This window comes from Jaculus jaculus, chromosome 12, assembly GCF_020740685.1.
Source record: "Jaculus jaculus isolate mJacJac1 chromosome 12, mJacJac1.mat.Y.cur, whole genome shotgun sequence".
Lineage (NCBI taxonomy): Eukaryota > Metazoa > Chordata > Mammalia > Rodentia > Dipodidae > Jaculus > Jaculus jaculus.
In genome coordinates, this window is record NC_059113.1 from 106750176 (window position 1) to 106768680 (window position 18505).

The 18505-nt window shown below is 38.1% G+C and overlaps 1 protein-coding gene across 3 annotated transcripts in view; it reads right to left on the reverse strand.

Moving 5' to 3' along the window:
* The window catches only part of Fstl5 (follistatin like 5), a 462806-nt gene that overhangs the window by 74332 nt on the left and 369969 nt on the right, over positions 1-18505 (reverse strand). For 2 of the 3 annotated variants that reach the window (XM_045131272.1, XM_045131271.1), the window contains exons 11-12: positions 11000-11026; positions 4869-4987 (exon numbers count right to left, since the gene is read on the reverse strand). In XM_045131272.1, coding sequence (XP_044987207.1) covers positions 4869-4987; positions 11000-11026 — 146 coding nt within the window. The remainder of the gene's footprint in view (positions 1-4868; positions 4988-10999; positions 11027-18505) is intronic. The other variant, XM_045131273.1, reaches the window with a different exon arrangement.

Below are 18505 nucleotides of genomic sequence, written 5' to 3' on the forward strand. Positions count from 1 at the left end.
AACTGAACCTGGAACTCACCGATGTGGATGAACTAGCTAATCAGGAATCTTTAAGATCCTGTTGTCTCTGCCTCCCCAGCCATGGAATTACAGACACATGTGATCACACTAGCATTGTATCTGGGCACTTTGGTTCTGAGCTCTGTTTCTCACACTGGGGCAGCAAGCACTTTACTGACTGAGCCATCTCTCCAGTCACCATCCATGCTCATTTATTTTCCCACTCATCCTTGCATATCTTCAAGACAGCATAGTCTCCTCACCTTGGGAAAGTGTTTACGCTAGGAGAAATTTGTCAGGATGATTTTCTCCTGTGTGCCTCATTGTGTCCTTAATAGCAATCATCACCCTTGTGAGTTTACTGTGGTGTACAGATCACTTGCATTCTTTTATATCTCTAATGCCTGACAAAACTAAGCAGAAAGGTAATTATGCACAGAAACACACACACACACACACACACATATTAGCAAGCAAACAAAGTTCATTTAAAAAGTGTTTGAGAGCTGGAGAGATGGCATAGCGGTTAAGCGCTTGCCTGTGAAGCCTAAGGACCCCGGTTCGAGGCTCGGTTCCCCAGGACCCACGTTAGCCAGATGCACAAGGGGGCGCACGTGTCTGGAGTTTGTTTGCAGTGGCTGGAAGCCCTGGTGCGCCCATTCTTTTTCTCTCTATCTGTCTCTCTGTGTTTGTCACTCTCAAATAAGTAAAAATAAACAAAAAAGTGTTTGAGTGATAATATAGGATTAAGTAATTGGGCAAATATGTTTTCGTGTAACAAACTCTCGAGAACCACTAACCATGTCATTTATTTACTGAAAACTCCACAATATCTCCTCCAAAAGATCATCAACAAAATTTTAAAATAGATTTAGACTACAGAAAAATAAATTCTAATGGGAAATAATTTACCAGATTAAGTATTTAAAAGATTAACAATAATTTTGTGGTATAAATAATTTTGATTTAATATAGTCATATCCTAATTTCAGTTTAGAAAACATTGTGAAAAACTAATTGCATAGCATTTGGATAAATAAAAATATGGTAATAGATATTAAGGAGATACTTAATATTTACCAATTCAAATATATGATAAGATGAAATTGAAACTCATGAGCTACTAGATTGTGCTTTTCTTCCCAAATGACTCAAATGGTATTTCTGACCTCTCCAAAACCCTGAAGCAGGTAGGGGATTTAATGCCTTCATTTCTATACTGGAATTTTAAGAACTATTGCTCATATGTAAAATGTAAATGATAAGAAATAAAGCAAGTGCTCAGAAAATATAGTGAAAGAAAAATTGGGGGAACTCTTGACAAAAATAAGACTATGAGTAATCTTAAAATTATAAATCTAATCCAATCCACAAACATTGAAATAATTATATAACTTTCAATACATTTAAAAATGGTAACTGGGATGGTTTAACTGACATAATTAGTTTTTACAATATTTATTGCGTGAAGTAACCCTTGGCATGAAGATAAATGCAGGAAGAAATTTTTAAAAAATTTGTATGTTCTTTTATGTTGTTATTGTATGAATGTATTAAATTGAAAAATCAAATCTGATTTTTGATGGATAAAAGTACATTTTTGACTGCAAGACTGTACTAGTCACCATATATAGTGAGATGTATTTTGTGTCATTTTGGAAAATTTTTAGGTAACATTTTTAATGCTTAATGGTATCCATATGAATAATTTTTCTGTCACTTACACTCCCTTTTCTTCTTGAGAGGTACCAATTAAAATTTTAAATTCTCTTACACACATATATGTTCATCATCTGGCACATTCATTCTAATAGCTTGGCTTGTTCTTATGGATAAACCCTTACATAAGATATACTGCACTGTTTTTTTGGAACATTGCTGGACTGGAGTTATAAAGGAACCATGTCAGTGCTATGAGCTCTCCCCTAAGTCTCTCCTAGTGCTACGCTTACGAAGTGAAGTCTAAAAGGAACACAATGTGAGAATCAGACAACTGTGTGCATTTTAATGAAACATTAAAAGTCCTCTCTACATCTAGGATTTCAAAGAGCAATTTCACAAGTGTATTTCTGTTAAAATCTAGAGAATAATCTTCTAACGAATATTTAGAAGTAGTTTACATTACTCTCTGCAGAAAGCTCTTTGCAGGATATCACTGTAACCACAAAGGAAGAAAAGCTTAGATTTTTATACCTCTACACCTCTGTAAATTAAGCCATGTTTGAACAGGGCCCCACAGAGAAAACAGAAAGTGCGATTTCTTCGATTATTTTCCCATAATTCACAAAGGTGCTGAGTACAGAAGGGTTCTCACTGTCTTCATAGGAAATAAATTGTTCACATCACATGAAAGTGGTATCGTTTAAACAAGTATTGGGGGAATAAATTATGAAAAGTAGTAATTGGATTAGAAGAAGAAGAAAATGGAAACAGAATTGGAAGCATCACTTGGGGAGTTAGAGAATGCCTTGTGAGCTGAAGTTTTCCCCATTGCTAAACCGAATCAGTTTCCCAACCCCCTAATATAATGACCAATGGAGATTATCTATTCCTAGGTACATGTTCTATCAAACAGAGTACTAATGCTATTTATTTACAAGGGAGAAACAACTTTCAAATGTGCAAATTACAAAGCTAGAACACAGGCAGTTTAGAGATTCACACTGGACTTTCTGTTCAAAAGTCCTGGCTTCACTTATACAGTGCAGAACCACCTGCATTAACATTCAGTGTAGAAACCGAACCTTCAGGTCACACTGCTTAAGAGCCATGCATGGCTCAAAGTGGGTGATTATCCTCAAAGCCTAGTCTGTGCCTTGTCTGTGAAGACCTGCAGTTGGATCCAAAGTGAATCTCATCTGCAAACACAGGAGATGACTGAATTCAAAAGAATTAGACTGTGATGTGATGACAGGCTGACAGTCCTTGAAAACCGGAGGAGTAAAAGGATGCTAACCTCAGAAAAAGTTGGACTTTTTTATTCAGGTTAACTTCAGTGTGAATCTGTATTCATAAGTCTATATTTGTCTGAGGATTATGCCCTACATTACAAGCTAAAACCTTGCATATATCTGGGACAAAAACAGCTGGAGTCATACCTAGCAAAGTCATGAAACCAAAAGGAAAAAAAAAAAAAAACTGTAGAGAAGAAAGAATAATAAAACTTGCTCCATGAATCCTCCACAATTCTCTCCCAAAGTTTTAAAATTAATGAAATCTGACATTGAACCAAAACTGCATTTTTATTTAAAGCAAGCAAAGAGTGACTTCTGGAAGAATTGATGGATGATTCTAAGAGTATCAGTTCTTACCTACTCTTTTCTGATCCACAGGTGATATTGAGAACCACACTGTTACTATCTTAATGCTGACCCTGGCTGAACATATCATATCCATGTTTAGTCCTTTCTCATGAGGAAAGATAATGTTTCAAAACTTAGTCCCGAGCCGGGCGTGGTGGCGCACGCCTTTAATCCCAGCACTCGGGAGGCAGAGGTAGGAGGATCACTGAGAGTTCAAGGCCACCCTGAGACTACATAGCGAATTCCAGGTCAGCCTGAGCCAGAGTGAGACCCTACCTCAAAAACCAAAAAAAAAAAAAAAAAAAAAAAAAAAACTTAGTCCCAAGGATGGAGAGATGGGGTAACAGTTAAGGTACTTGCCTGTGAAGCCCAAGGACACGAGTTCAACTCCTCAGATCCCAAGTAAACCAGAAGTACAGGTGTCGCATGGGCAAAGTCACACATGTGCACAAGGTGGCAAGAGAGGGAAGGAGAAAGGGAGGGTTTGGAGAAAGAAGGTATGTCTTTAAGTGCAGTCATGATGATAATGGCTTTTTTTTTTGTAAGAAAGTATTTTTAAAAATGGAGTCAGTCAATTATGGACTAACGTGTCAAGTCCCAAATCCTCAGAGCTGGACAGCCAGCAGGAAATGTAGGTCAGAGCTGAGCCCACAGTTTAAGGTCTGTGGCTGCAGGAACTGGTCAGTGTGCTGGAGACGCAGACAGGAGTGAAAGCTAGAGGTTGTCTTCCATTGCAGAGCAAGCTACCGACCTCCCTCCCTCTCTCCCTCTTTCTTTCTTTCATCTGTTGATCTCTCTATCCATCTACGAATCATCGGTCATCTATGAATTATCTAATTATCTATTTGAAGAGACATCCTATTCCTTTTCTCTTTTTCTCCAGTGAAACGCTATCTCCTTACATAGTACTCAATAATCTTCTCATGAAATTATATTAAAATTGGAAATTTAAGACTAGGGTACTGTACCTCAGTTTGTACTCACTGAAATTTCCATTTCCTTTATGTTCAGACACAGAAAACAAATGACCTCATGTAATATAAAATTATTTACTTCAACAGTTATGTGCTGCTCATGATAATGTTGCATCAGCACATTGTTGATATATTGATACATTATATATGCCCATAGGAAGGGCCCCTAACAGGAAGCTGAGCTAAGAACTTCAAAGAAAGGGCCCTAAAACTATGGTGTTAGAATGCCTCTCCTATTTTGTTATATGCTGTGCTCATGTAACAAAACATAAAAAAGAACAAAAAGCAAAAAGAAAATAGATATGAATATTAGAGATGCTCTCTCATAGTGTCTTCCTCATGACCTAAGTTATTAAGGGTGGTTAGAGGATGTCTGAATTCATGTGTGAATACACCAGTAATACCAACTGTTTATGACATATTTTGTTGTACATCTCATTTATGTTGTTACAAAAACATGTAGAATAGTAGATTGCATACATTTCTTCCTACATAAGTTTCAAAAATGCATATGTTTCATTGTATTTCTAAAATATAAATCTACACAATGAAATTTCTTCATAGAATTGTAAAGAATTTTCTAGATACTTGCCTGAAGTCCAAGGAGCTTTTCACTGGGCTTAATGTGTCTTTGAAATTCACATTCTACGGGCTGGATGACTTTGATTCCATCTTCATAAAAAACATAGAACATGTTCCCAATCCCCAGACCTTAGGGATAAAAACACATTCAAAAGTTCAAAACACAAGGATCAGAAACCTTTACAACAAAGCCCAGTGCCCCTACATCCAGATCCGGGGCTACACTGACAATGGAGTGTCATGTTAATAATGCACACAACAGCCCGGAGCCATTCAGAGAATGACGCACACTGTTTCTTCATTGTTTCTGACCCACAATGGAGTGATTTCCTCACATGATTCACTAACATTTCATGTATCTTAAACAAGTGCATGTGGCATCATGGATTCCTTTCCTACTTCTTATAGGTTATTGGTTACATAATAGAAGTAATTGCTAAAAAATCAAATTGTTCCTACTCTCTCTCTCTCTCTCTCTCTCTCTCCATATATCTATATCTATATCAGAGTTCACTAAGAAAAAATAATGTCATTGTGGAGTTTAGTGTGCATGAAGATTTGAAGATTTCCAGAAACAAAAAGGCCAAATGAACCATATTTTTAATTATTATTTTATTTTATTTGAGAAAAAAATAAAAGGGGAGGGAGAGGCAGATACAGAGAATGGGCATTCCAGGGCCTCTAGCCACTACAAACAAACTCCAGACACATTCACCACCTGGTTTATGTGGGTCCTTAGGCTCTACAGCAAGCTCCTTAACAGATCAGCCATCTCTCCAGCCCTGAACTAGTTTTTGAACAACATATACTGTAATTTTTGTCAAGCATATCCTATGTGAAGCGTTTACACATTAGTTTTTGCATTGTCAAATTTCAAGGTCTTTTTTTGTAGTTGAAAATAAATTAATTTAAGGTCTTAGAAAAATCTCAGTTTAGCGATTTAAGTCATTCTTTTCACTTATCTCCCCATACAGATCTGGGTACACAGAATACCAGAACTTCCTGCCCCTACTTTATACACTGACAGCTAGGTTGTAGGAGGCTGAAAGGCACCGGGCGTGTGCTTGGCTGAGCCAAGGCTGAGCGCAGAGCCTGTGCACCCAAGCACGGCCGTGACTTTGCATCCTCCCCCTGCCCTGCTCAGCAAGCTCAGGCCTAAGCCTACACTGTCCTCTTGGCTAACGCTGGCCTTCACTTTTTCTTTTCCCAACTGTATTGCTTAACTCCTATTTACTCACACTCATTTGTTACATAATGCAATGATAATGCATGCCCTTTGAAATAATAAGGGCTGAAATGGAACCTTTGATAACTTGAAAGTCATTGTTTTAAATGATTGAGCTAAAAAATCTGTAGAGAGAAAATGAATTTAATTAAAGAGAAACAATGTCAAAAATATCCCTCAGCAATATCATTTTCATTTTCCTCAAGCAACTTCATTAGGGTATAATAAGTCCAGCTTCAGTCGTTGATTTCTGGATGAACCCACAAAGATGCTAATTTACATAAATGTTTAATTGAATTTAAGAAGTGTTTAATCTTACAAATATGCTACTATTGACTAAATTTTAGCCATGTGGACTTGTATCTACTGTTCTTATTATCTGGAAGTAACTGTACTCAAAGTTTAATTATGGTATCATTGGTATTTATACATGACATACTTTTTAAAAAACATGAAATTATTTTGATCTATAACACATACATTTTATAGTCAGTGTGTATGTATAATAAGTGTAGATGTGTGTGGACATGTTCTTATGTGTAGGTACAGGCATGCACAGGCAGCAGTGCATAGGCAGAAGTCAGAGGACAGCTTGGATTATCTGTCCTGACTTTCCACTTTGAGACAGTCTCTTGTTCTCCACTGTGTAATCCAGGAAATTTGGCTTCCAAACTCCCAGGATTCTCCTGTCTCTCCAAAGGCATGCTGGGATTTGTGACACATGCAAATGTGTCTGGCTTTAAATGGGCTCTGAGCATGCAAATTAGATCCTCACATTTGAGCAGCAAGAGACTTACCCACTGAGAAATTTTCTATGTCCTGCATATATATTTTAGATGACTACAGATTATTTGAAGTGTTGTATTATTTTATAAATTATTCACAGTACTCAGATGTTAATAGATGCAGTTTTTAATCTGTTAATCATGCCTTATAGTCCCAGAAAACCTTGCATTAACATGAGGTATTCCTGCATAGTTATACAAGTAAACTAACAACTAAATTTGGTCACATTTAAAAAAAATTATTTATTTATTTGAGAACGACAGACAGAGAGAGAAAGAAGCAGAGAGAGAGAGAGAGAGAGAGAGAGAATGGGTGGACCAGGGCCTCCAGCCACTACAAACAAACTCCAGATGTGTACATCCCCTTGTGCATCTGGCTAATGTGGGTCCTGGAGAATCAAGCCTGGAACCAGGGTCCTTAGGCTTCAGAGGCAAGCGCTTAACCACTAAGCCATCTCTCCAGCCCTTGGTCACACTTTTTGTAAGATGAAATTGAGTAGTGATCAACTATTTATTTATATTTATACTCATATTTATATGCATGCTTATGTATGCATACAAATTCCTTTCACAGTTTGAAAAATCAATATTCATTCTCATGAGTTTGCTTTGTATCAGCAAAACTACATGAAAAGAGTAACAAGATTAATACATGAGATATATCAATTACTATCAATTTAATATTTTGGTCCCTCAAATATTGTATTGAGACTTATTAACAAACATAACAACATCAAAATGTAGTGTTTGCTTTAGTCAGTGAGGCTCCTATGCATTTGATGTTTATTACATAACTCACTTCTGAATGAACATAACTTCTTTCCTGTAGGTACTCCAAACTTCCATTTCATACACTCATACAATGCTAATTAGTCTGCGTAGTCACTGCTCCAGAGTGACTTTAGAGGTAAATTATACCCTCAGCAACTCTAAGAGTTGAAGAAAATAGAGACACAGTTGAATGTAATAAAGACGTACTTGGATGACTGAGGGACTGGCACACAGTAGAGATGTATGGATGGGGTAGCATGATTGTCATACAACAGATTTGAAACAACAACAACAAAACCGAACTTTTGGCTGTTATAAGGACATGTCTCCTTCAAAGCATCCCTGGAAGTAGTGAAATCCACTGAGGAAACAATGCACAACCACAATTTATTTTTGTCTTCATCTTTCCTCACACCTATTTTGCCTTCTGTTTTCAGTTTGCTTTGCTAAAGCTTAGATTTTTCTATATCTGTTTTTAGTGCTGTTTTTCTAGAACCCATGATTCTGGTAAAAACAAAAAAAAATTAACTTGATTATCTGGAAGACTACTTCTCAGACTCAGTGCACTGAGAAGAGCTCGTCAGAAGCATATTCATAGGACTAGTAAGACGCCGCCCGCTTTTCCTCTCCTCCCGTAAATGTGCTCTTCTGCTCGGCAGACAGCATGAAATCTGACCTCACCTGGGTCATCCCAACTCAGTGCAGGAGCAGTCACAAAGATCCACTGTCTTCTATTTAGTCAGATAGTAAAACACACTTGCACATTAAAAAAAAAAAAAAAAAACTTGAGTCTACTAGTTCTTTTTAAAAAATATTACTTTTAAAGTGCTTGCCATGCAAACATGAGGACCTGAGCTTAGACCCTCAGCCCCCACATAACATGCTATGTGTAATTTGCATGCCTGTCACCTGAATACTGAAAAGACAGAGACAAGAGAGTCCCGGGGGGTTTCTTAGGTAGATAGACGCAGCATTGGTGAGCTCTGAGTTCAGGGAGAGACCCTGTCTCAACACAACATTAAGAGAGACCAACGGGTCTGGAAGAAGAATGGGTCTTGATTGACCGCTAGTCTCCACGTGTGCACTATATCCATCCACACGCATTTGGGCCAGCATACAAGTGCATGTGCTCCACACACATGCACACACACACACACACACACACACACACACACACACACACAGACTCTTGCTCTGGAGGCTTCTGTTCAGCAGTATTTGGGGTATGTTTAATGAAATAATGATGTACACTGTAGTGATACTGTGAGTTTATAAGCTTTTCTACTATCTCTAGTATCAATTGTCATCTGAAATAATTTTTGTTTAATTTTGATTATTTTAAGAACAGCGCAATATTCTCATCACGATTGCAAACAGATTTAAATTTTTTCCAATGTCTTGTAACTGTCATGATCTCAAAAATATACTCAATTGCAATATTTTCCTCATGCATGTATTATTGCATACAAGATCATGAAAAATAGGAGCATCATTGACTGACAGAGAACAATTATTAAAAGTAATATTTTAAACAACTAACTGAAGAAATGTTTAAATAGATTAAGATGGTTTCATATAGTGCCTCACAGGGTGAGTTTTAACTAATCTGAAGTCCTGTTATGCTTTTGGAAGTGGAGGTAAGAATATAATTATGCTATTGTGTATTGAATATGATTGCATACTAATAATTGTCATGATATGTTAGAAGTAAAATATGTACAATAGTTCTGTTAAATTAATTCACACATCATGGGCTTAGTAAGGGAATGATTCATGTATCCCAGTTTGGCAAGCGAGAGCCAGATGTACGCCATGCACTGTGTTCAGAGCAGCTGACTAAGCTCTGAGGTAAAATGGTTTATCCAATTCTCCCTAACAATAAAACATGGAGACAATAAGCCACTGACCTGTGACACTTGGTCTCCCACTCTTGAAACACCATGCCTCACATCACAGTGGTAAAACGAAGTCAGTTCTTTGAAGGCCCAGATAAATATTTATTTGTTGTAGAAAGTGTGCAAAGCACTCACAGACATATCCGTGCTGGACTCAACACCACTGAGTTATGTGCACCCAAAGGTGGCACGGTTCCAAGTTGAATATGGGGTAATATGGGTTATTCTAGAAATTCATCAAGTAAATGCAAAGGAGCTCATGAGAAAGGCTTAGGGAGCAACAGGTACCAATGGGGTGGGAGAGCAAGGCCTTGTCACTGGCCACAGAAGTGAGATGGATAAATCTCAGAATACTTAATCTTCTGGGACGCTCGGAAATAGGCACTCTGGTTCTCACCTGGAGCTAGAGCTGTGAACAGAAAGTTTGCCCCGGGGTGGACTAGGAAGGCACCAGCGTCTGCTGCCGCACAGGATCCTAACAATGCCTCACAGACCTGTTGTTTCCTAATAATTTAATCACCACATAATTGATGGATTCGGAGTACCTTGGCAAGCACATTTTTGCCAGTCTTTGTGGCTGCATGAATGAAAGCAAGGGTAACTATAACAGTAAATGATGCTGGATACCACTTATTCAGGGCTGTCTCCAAGTTAAGAACCATGAACAACCCTAGTGAGCGTGACCAACTAGCTTGAGATATGAGGACTGTGGTATACAAAGGCTGGGCACTTCCCTATGCTCTACAGAGAGGCTTCCATTTAAATCACCCTTCAACTTGGTAACACGTTTGCTGTCTTTTCTTGTTTGTTCATGTATATGGTCTGCGCATGTGTCACATGTATGTACACATACTTTGCAGGCATGCAGTGTCCAGAGGAGAATGGAGCACGCCCTTCCTCAACAGCTCATCCATGCTTGTCTTTGAGACAGTCTCTCTGAACAGCCTTCGAGGTTCTCTGGCCTCTGCTCCCCACAGGGCTGGAGACACTGACATGCATGGCCATGTCCAGCTGTTGACACGGGCCCTGGGGACTTGAACTCTGGAAGTCTCAAGTCTCATGCTTGAGGCAAGTGTCCTTACCTGCTGAGGCATCTTTCTAGCACACATTCTCTTGCATAACATAATATTCATGGGTATTATAATCATTCTTATTCTGGTCTAACCCAGAGTTATTAGGCAAATTTTCTTAATTGCAATCTCCTATTCCTTGTTTGACCTAATTTCACACTTTTAAAATTTTTTCAATATAATGCAATGAAAATCTCTGGGTATATGACTGTCAAATGATAAATATTTTTATGGTATCAGGTTTAAACTGGAATCTTGAAGCACAATCAAACAAAAATATTGTCAATATTTAAATGTCAAATTATTAAAATTAATGATTATTAACAAATATTAAAAATCAGGAAAATCCTATTTTATTTTATTAATAACATGTTAGTAATAATTAAGTGAATTACCTTCTTCTCTCCATAATATGTTAGCTACTGCAGCATGTCAGAAAGAGAAGAGAAACAAGTGAGTAAAGGGAACGTTAGCTGCATCATAGTATAAATTAATGAAGTCAAAATCTAGAAGTGAGCATCTATGTAAAAGTAGTGACTGCATTTTAAAGCTCCTGTAACTTGGGCTGGAGGGATGGCTTAGCTGTTAAGGCATTTGCTGGCAAAGCCAAAGGACCCAGGTTCAATTCCCAAGGACCCACATTATCCAGATGCACAAGGGGGTGCAAGGGTCTGGAGTTCATTTGCAGTGGCTGGAGGCCCTGGCATGCCCATTCTCTTTCTCTCTCTCTCTCCCCATCTTTTTCTGTCAAACAAATAAATAAATAAAAATTTTAGACATATTTTAAAAGCTCCCGTAAGTTTATAATCAGTAGAATACTGGGGCCATTTTGCATTTCTTCAAGTGACCAGCTATTTTTCAGAATAAATATTTTACAATAAATAAATTACACTTTACTCATCACTTGAAATAACAGAATATTTAAATTAATTCTTTCTGAAATATACATTTAAAAGAAATCCGTTGACATTTAAACTAATAATTTACTTGAACATTTACTTAACAATTTACTAATGGAAAAGGTAATAATTTTCCCCAGTGATCACAAATGTAAAATTCCAAATATTACAAAATGCCCATGCAGAAGCATACCCCTGTAAGTGAAGGGCCCTAAACACAAGCTGCACATTTTTATGCCATGTATGTATTCAATGACTCAAACTAGACACAAAGAAAACACATGTCCATGCATCTTGCTGACTTCAGGACATACTACATTATTTGTGGGCAATAGGTTTATTAAATACTTAACAAACATTAGATTAATATAGTTACAATATTAAGAAAGAAATAAAGATACTAACTGAAAATGCAAGGATATATTCACATTTTTAGTAATTCAAAGTTAACACCAAGTCTCCATATTTTGAAGACAACCAAAATAAATAAAAAGGAGAGGGCTGGAGAGAGAGCTTAGTGGTTAATGTGCTTGTGTGCATGGCATAAGGACTCATATTTGACAATTCCAGATCCCATGTAAGCCAGACACACAAGGTGATACAAGCACAAAAGGTCTGAAGTTCGCATCTGGAGATCAATTGCAGTAGTTGGAGGCACTGGCATGCCAATTCTCTCCTCTTTCTCTCATAAAAAAGAAGGGGAGATTTAATATACACATATAATGATTCCCTAAATGTTTGCATATATCATTTTTCAAAAATGGAATCCAGGACTTGGAGAGATGGCTCAATAATTAAAGACAATTTCTTACAATGCCTGCTGGCTCAAGTTGAATTCCCCAGTACCCACGCAAAGCCAGATGCACAAAGGGGGACATGTGTGGAGTTTGTTTGCAGTGGCAAGAGGCCCTATCATACCCATAGTTCCATACTATATCTCTAGCTTACTCTCTCTCTCTCATTTCAAATAAATAAATAAAAATATTTCACAAAAACAAAATCTGCAAAGTATGCAACTGTGCCAAGAAGACTTAAGTTCCATGTTATGCAGTTCTTAGCACATGCAATATCTCCTTTTAAAATACATCTTTTTTATTTTTATTTTTGAGAAAGAGAGAGACAGAGAGAGAGAGAAGCAGATAGGAAGAGAGAGAGAGAAAGAATGGCTGTGCCAGGTCCTTTTAGCCACTGTGGATAAACTCCAGATATGTATGCTCCCTTGTGCCCATTTGCAACATTGTAGGTTTGTGTCACTGTGTGGCTGGCTTACATGGGACCTATAGATTTGAACATATATTCTTAGGCTTTGCAGGCAAGCACCTTAACCATCAAGTGATCTCTCCAGCCCTAAAACAGATCATTAAAGATAGGGTTTTCTGGGCTGGAGAGATGGCTTAGCGGTTAATACGCTTGCCTGTGAAGCCTAAGGACCCCGTTTCGAGGCTCAGTTCCCCAGGTCCCACGTTAGCCAGATGCACAAGGGGGCACACGCGTCTGGAGTTCGTTTGCAGAGGCTGGAAGCCCTGGTGCACCCATTCTCTCTCTCTTCCTCTATCTGTCTCTCTCTGTGTCTGTTGCTCTCAAATAAATAAATAAATAAATAAAAATTAAAAAATGAAATAAAAGTTTAAAAAAAAAAGATGGGGTTTTCTATATTTGTAATTCCTTACCAATACATACCTGAGCATCTACAAATGCTGCTGCATGAATTTCCTCTCTAGTTTGCTGCTGCCCAATTGCCTATAATGCACTTGGGACAAGTGAAGAGAGAGCTCACTCTGGCTATTACAGAAAGCTTGGTGGTCTCACATACACATGGGTAGTGACAGGCAGGTTAATTCATCTCATTACCATAGTTACTACACAGTGTGCATATATCCTTGTGTGTACTGTGAACACAAATTTCCTATGTGTCAGCTAACTATTTTAAAATTTTTAAAAAAACATGAAAAGTGAGTCTAATTCTCAAGGAAAAGCTATAGACCTGGGAAGGAAAGAACCATGTATCCAAACGGTTGCTGTCATGTATTAAAGGACACTGCAGAAGCCAATGCAAGGGTGGGCAGCACAGAATACCCTCTGCTGGGCAGAAGCAGGGTTCGCAGGGAGCTTCACGTGCGGCACCCCCGTCTAGCCAGGTAACGATGGTGACCTAACCAACAAGAGGACCAGGGAGTGTGGTCAGCTAGAAGGGCCGTTACACACACAAGAAGAAAATCAGCAAACACAGCGACATGCCCCATGAATATCAAGTAATGCCTTGTATTTGTGGAGTAAAACCAACAAAAGGTAGTAAACTAATAAAAGATGTAGCTGGAGAATGCATTCATGCTAGAATCAAGTAACTATATACACAACATCAGGGGAATTAAGTTTTCTTTAGCCAGCTTAGCAAAGACGGGGCCACGTCCAGATATTAAGATTTCCCTGACTTATAGGAAAGGTGTGTGTCCCATGTCCCCACACATTCACGAGGTGAGCACTGGCTTGAGTGCCGAATATGGCAAATGCTGTACTCAGGGCATCAAGCCAGCAGGGTTAGAGGACAGCCATCACCACCCACTGGGCACTGTCGCGCATGTGTCTCTGTACAAAAAAATCATGTGTACTTACTCACTTAGCAAGAGTATATCAGTACCAAATAAAACATATAAATAAGGTTCATTAATGACATTGAACACATTTTCAAACGTTAAAAACAAAGCTTCTATGTGTGCTTTTACATTATTATTTCTATAAGGGTGGCTTTATTTACTTATTTGTAAATTTTACATTTACTTGTGCATTATGGTGGCTTTATTTCACCATATTAATTCACTCTTGATACAGTAAAACAGATGCATATTTTAAATGAGAATTGTCACTTTTTGTCTTAAATCATATATTTATATGCATACCTATATCTATACAAATACACATAGCAGAAATATGGTTATACACATATGTATAAACACAAACTATATCCTCCAAATCATTCAAACAGCATATATGGCTTTCATGATTCAATGAATGTTTCATAAAATGTCTTATCAGCTCTCAAAAAAATATAAATTTTCCTGATTTTCTTACAAGCAACCTCCACTAGCATTTTTGAGTGTTTATTTCATTTGGTTTGATCTGGTTTAGTTTGGTTTGGTTTGGTTTCAACCTAGCTTTGTATTTACCCATAGTTAGTCTGTATGGAACCAAAATATTTGGATTGAGTAACTTGTTTTTCTTCACATACAGAATCTTAAAAAAATAAAAACTAGCTTGCTCCTTAATATGTCACAGAAATGCATCAGTTCTGATCTCTTTAACAATAAATACTTTTAAAACTATAGTGTTCATAATTCAATAATTACTGCATAACTTAAATATACAATGGTTTTGAAGTTAATATACACCATCTAATTAAAATGTAGTTCAATGGAAAGGATGCTTAACATAGTAACTGGACTTTTATTATATGCTTTGTAAAAACTTGCTTTAATTTATATATATATATGCATATATATAAATATGCATATATATATATATACATATATGCATACACACACACACACACACACACACACACACACACACACACACATATATATATTTGAGCAAAAGAAAGAGTGAGAGAGAGGAGAATGGTCATGCCAGTGCCTCTGGCCACTGCAAGCCACCATTCCTCCAGCACTATTCACTATTCTATACATTAAGAGCTCTGAATCTATTAAAAGTGATGTGTCTCATGGACTATAACATATTTATAAAAACCTACATTTGAGAGTTGTAATGCTGCAGAAGAAATAGCGGTAAGACAGTTAACTACATGGCATCATGCTATGGTACTGATCAGCTAGTTCCCTTAGCTACTCATGTGGTGGCTGTCTGGTTTTTCAACTAAGTGTTTTTTCCTTGTCTCCTCTTTGTCTGAAAGCATACCATTCTCACTGCTGCAAGGTTTTTTTTTTTTTACAAAGTGCATTTATGTGAGCATAACATTTATGCTAGATGTCTTATTAACTATGCTTTTAGACTTAAGAAAATGACTTAAATTCAGCAGACAAATGAAAAGAGGCAATCATAAAGAAACATGTAGAAAAAATTTAATGTATCTGAGAAAAATGTATGGTTAGCATTATGGCAGTTGAGGTTTCTTTGAATGCACATATGGAGGATGAAATGAGACGTTTCAAACATGCTATTTTTAGGCTGGAAACTATGTTAGATATGTTAGCTTCTTTGCTCTCCAGATGCCTCATCCAAGCTACACGTGACAAGCAGCACCTAACCCTCCTTCCCCCGACTGAAGACAATTCCCCCTGACTTCCGAGTGCCAGCCTGGTGCCTCACAGTAGTCTGCTGTCCCCAGTGTACATTGGAGTATGAAGACAAGCTGGCGGCAGGCCACAGTTCTGTACCTGACCTCTGCTCAGGGCCACTACAGAGTCCCCCGACCCTGGCCGAGGACTGTCCCCGAAGGAGTGATCCTCACGCACCAAGTAGAGGTCAGGGATCCTCACCTCCAGCGGACTTCACGGATGACTAAGACCTTCCTGTGTCAGTGTGAAGGACTGTAAGAATGAACACAGGATCCGCACGGACCTTGGACCTCACCTGGTCTTGGTAAGAAAGCATAACTCAAGAATTCTTCTCAGCTAACCCCACCATAGTGGCCTTCTGAGACCTAAGTTTCCTTCTAGATGGAAATCCTGACCAAGCCGCTGTGAGGAATGAGGTAAACTGCAACTTTCTAGCATGCTTCTATAACCTGATGCGTGCAAGAAGCAAAGCGATATTATCTTTTGGGTTGACTTTCCCACAAACATCATCAGATAATTTATAACATAAAATGATTACACAATAACATTAGTACTTGTATCCAAGATAAAATTCAAGATGATCAAATATATAAAATTAATATCCATGCATCCAAAATAAAATATTGAATCAAGTATATCTTATTTTATCAGTATGCCTATCTGAGAACTCTCTTATAGTCGAGAGGAAAAGTTATTAAAGCAACATTTGGCAATGTGGGCACTGATTAGCATATGTAGCAAGTAGGAAGATAATAAAGATAGAAAATCTTTAAGTATTTCTTTAAAGCTGTGGCAATGTGCCCCACAACTTTCATCCTAGCTCAGTGGCAGCACGTTTGCCCAGATGCACAAGGCCCTAGGTTCCATACCTGACACCTCACATTTGTTATTCTGGGAGAGCTGTTGTTGCAGAGTGGTGCATACCTGCACTTAGGAGGAGGATGTGGAGGTAGAGGTCTTAAAGGACTGGTAAGGTCACAGGAGCTCCACGGTGAGACCCTGTCTCTAAGAGTCAAGAGGAAAGTCAGTGCCTTGATGGTGCAGCTGAGTGGTGGAACTTTTGTAGCATGCATGAGACCTGGGTTTGATCCCCAGCACCAAAAACCTGCCAAGGTCTATATACCTTATATTTTGAGGATTAAATAAATACTGGATTGTTTTGCATGTTCCATTGCACTGAAAAGAGAATGTTGTCAGTATTGGAGTTATTTTCACACATGATAAGCACCAGACTTGGCACTTTGCCATCAGTGAAATGTACAGCTGGGCATCTGTTAAAGGCCACCACTCAAATGCTGCCATATGTCGTTGAGATGTAGTGTCGTCTAAGGGAACTTTTCCAAAGACCTTTAAGCACATGTCAGTTCTTACATGTTTGTGATAGACAAACCAGAATATATTACAAGTAAGAATCTTAATGTAAGTATATTACTTGGTGACTTACAGAATAAAAATCTACTTTGTGGTAGTGTTCAGTTTCATCATGTTTGAGCAGATGACTGTGAATGTCAAGGTGTTACAATGATCCCAAGAGGATGAGTTCACTGCTGAACATGTAGCAGCCAATTTGTTTGTAAAGGTGTTCTGTAGAAGACTGTTTTGAACCAGCCAATTAAGTTCATTCTGTGTTCTCTCTCACTTGTTCTTCCCTTGATGTTTTATTTTTTTAATTTTTAAGGAGAATTTCTTAAGAAATAGCAAGTTTTTGGTATGCTTGTAAAGTTAAAAGTAAGTATAGGTTTGCTTAAAATGGCATAAAAGGAGCTCAACATTTTTATCCCAACTTTGTATTGTGTCACTGCTGCTAGTTCCTTCTCTACTCAACATGATGAACATTGATAGAATTGCTAGAATTGACGCACTATGGTAGTTTGAATAAAAAGTGTTCACCATGACCTGACATGTTGGTGAATACTCAATTCCCAGCTGGTGGAAATTTGTAAGGTGGAATCTTGCTGACGAGGTGAATCCTTGGGGGCAGACTTGGTGGTTGCTTAGCCAGTTTGCCATTGCTAGCCCAGCTCACTACGGTTGCTACATTCCAGCCAAGGTACAAGCTGTGGTGCCAAGCCTTCACTCTGCCATGTTTTCCTGACATCACAAGACTTCCCCTGAAGACAGTCAGCCTGAAGTAAATCTTTCCCTCGTATCAGCTGCTTCCAGTCACATGTTCTGTCTAAGCATCAAGACCATAACTGTAACACTTACATTTTAGAAAATACATGAATTAGATGGATGAATTGAAACTCATGACCTTTGTAATATAAGTAGCACCAGAAATATATTTAAAGAGAGAAGGTATTGCAGTGAAAGTAGGAAAAGGTCTCAAGTTATCCACAAGTTTTTCTCTTTACTTTTCCCATAGAAACTAATGTGCTTCCTGCATCACTACCTTAAGCCCCCGGTCATGAGGCGCCCTGACTGTTAATCTCCAGTCTTTCGGGAACCTAACGTCTTCTCTTTAGTTATTGCTGCTAGTGGATTTAACTGCCTATGATCAAGTTCAAGAACTGCAATTATTCCTCATCAGGTCAGAAGAAAGTTAATGTGTACACAGAAAAACATTAATCATCTGACTTGTTTTCTGCACACTGGGAAGTTCTGATGAAAGTTCTGGAGGCTGGAAAGCCCAGCAGCTAAGTATGAGCACCTTGTGAGAGCCTTCCCATGAAGCATAATATGGAGTAGGGCAGCATGCCATAGGAAAGCA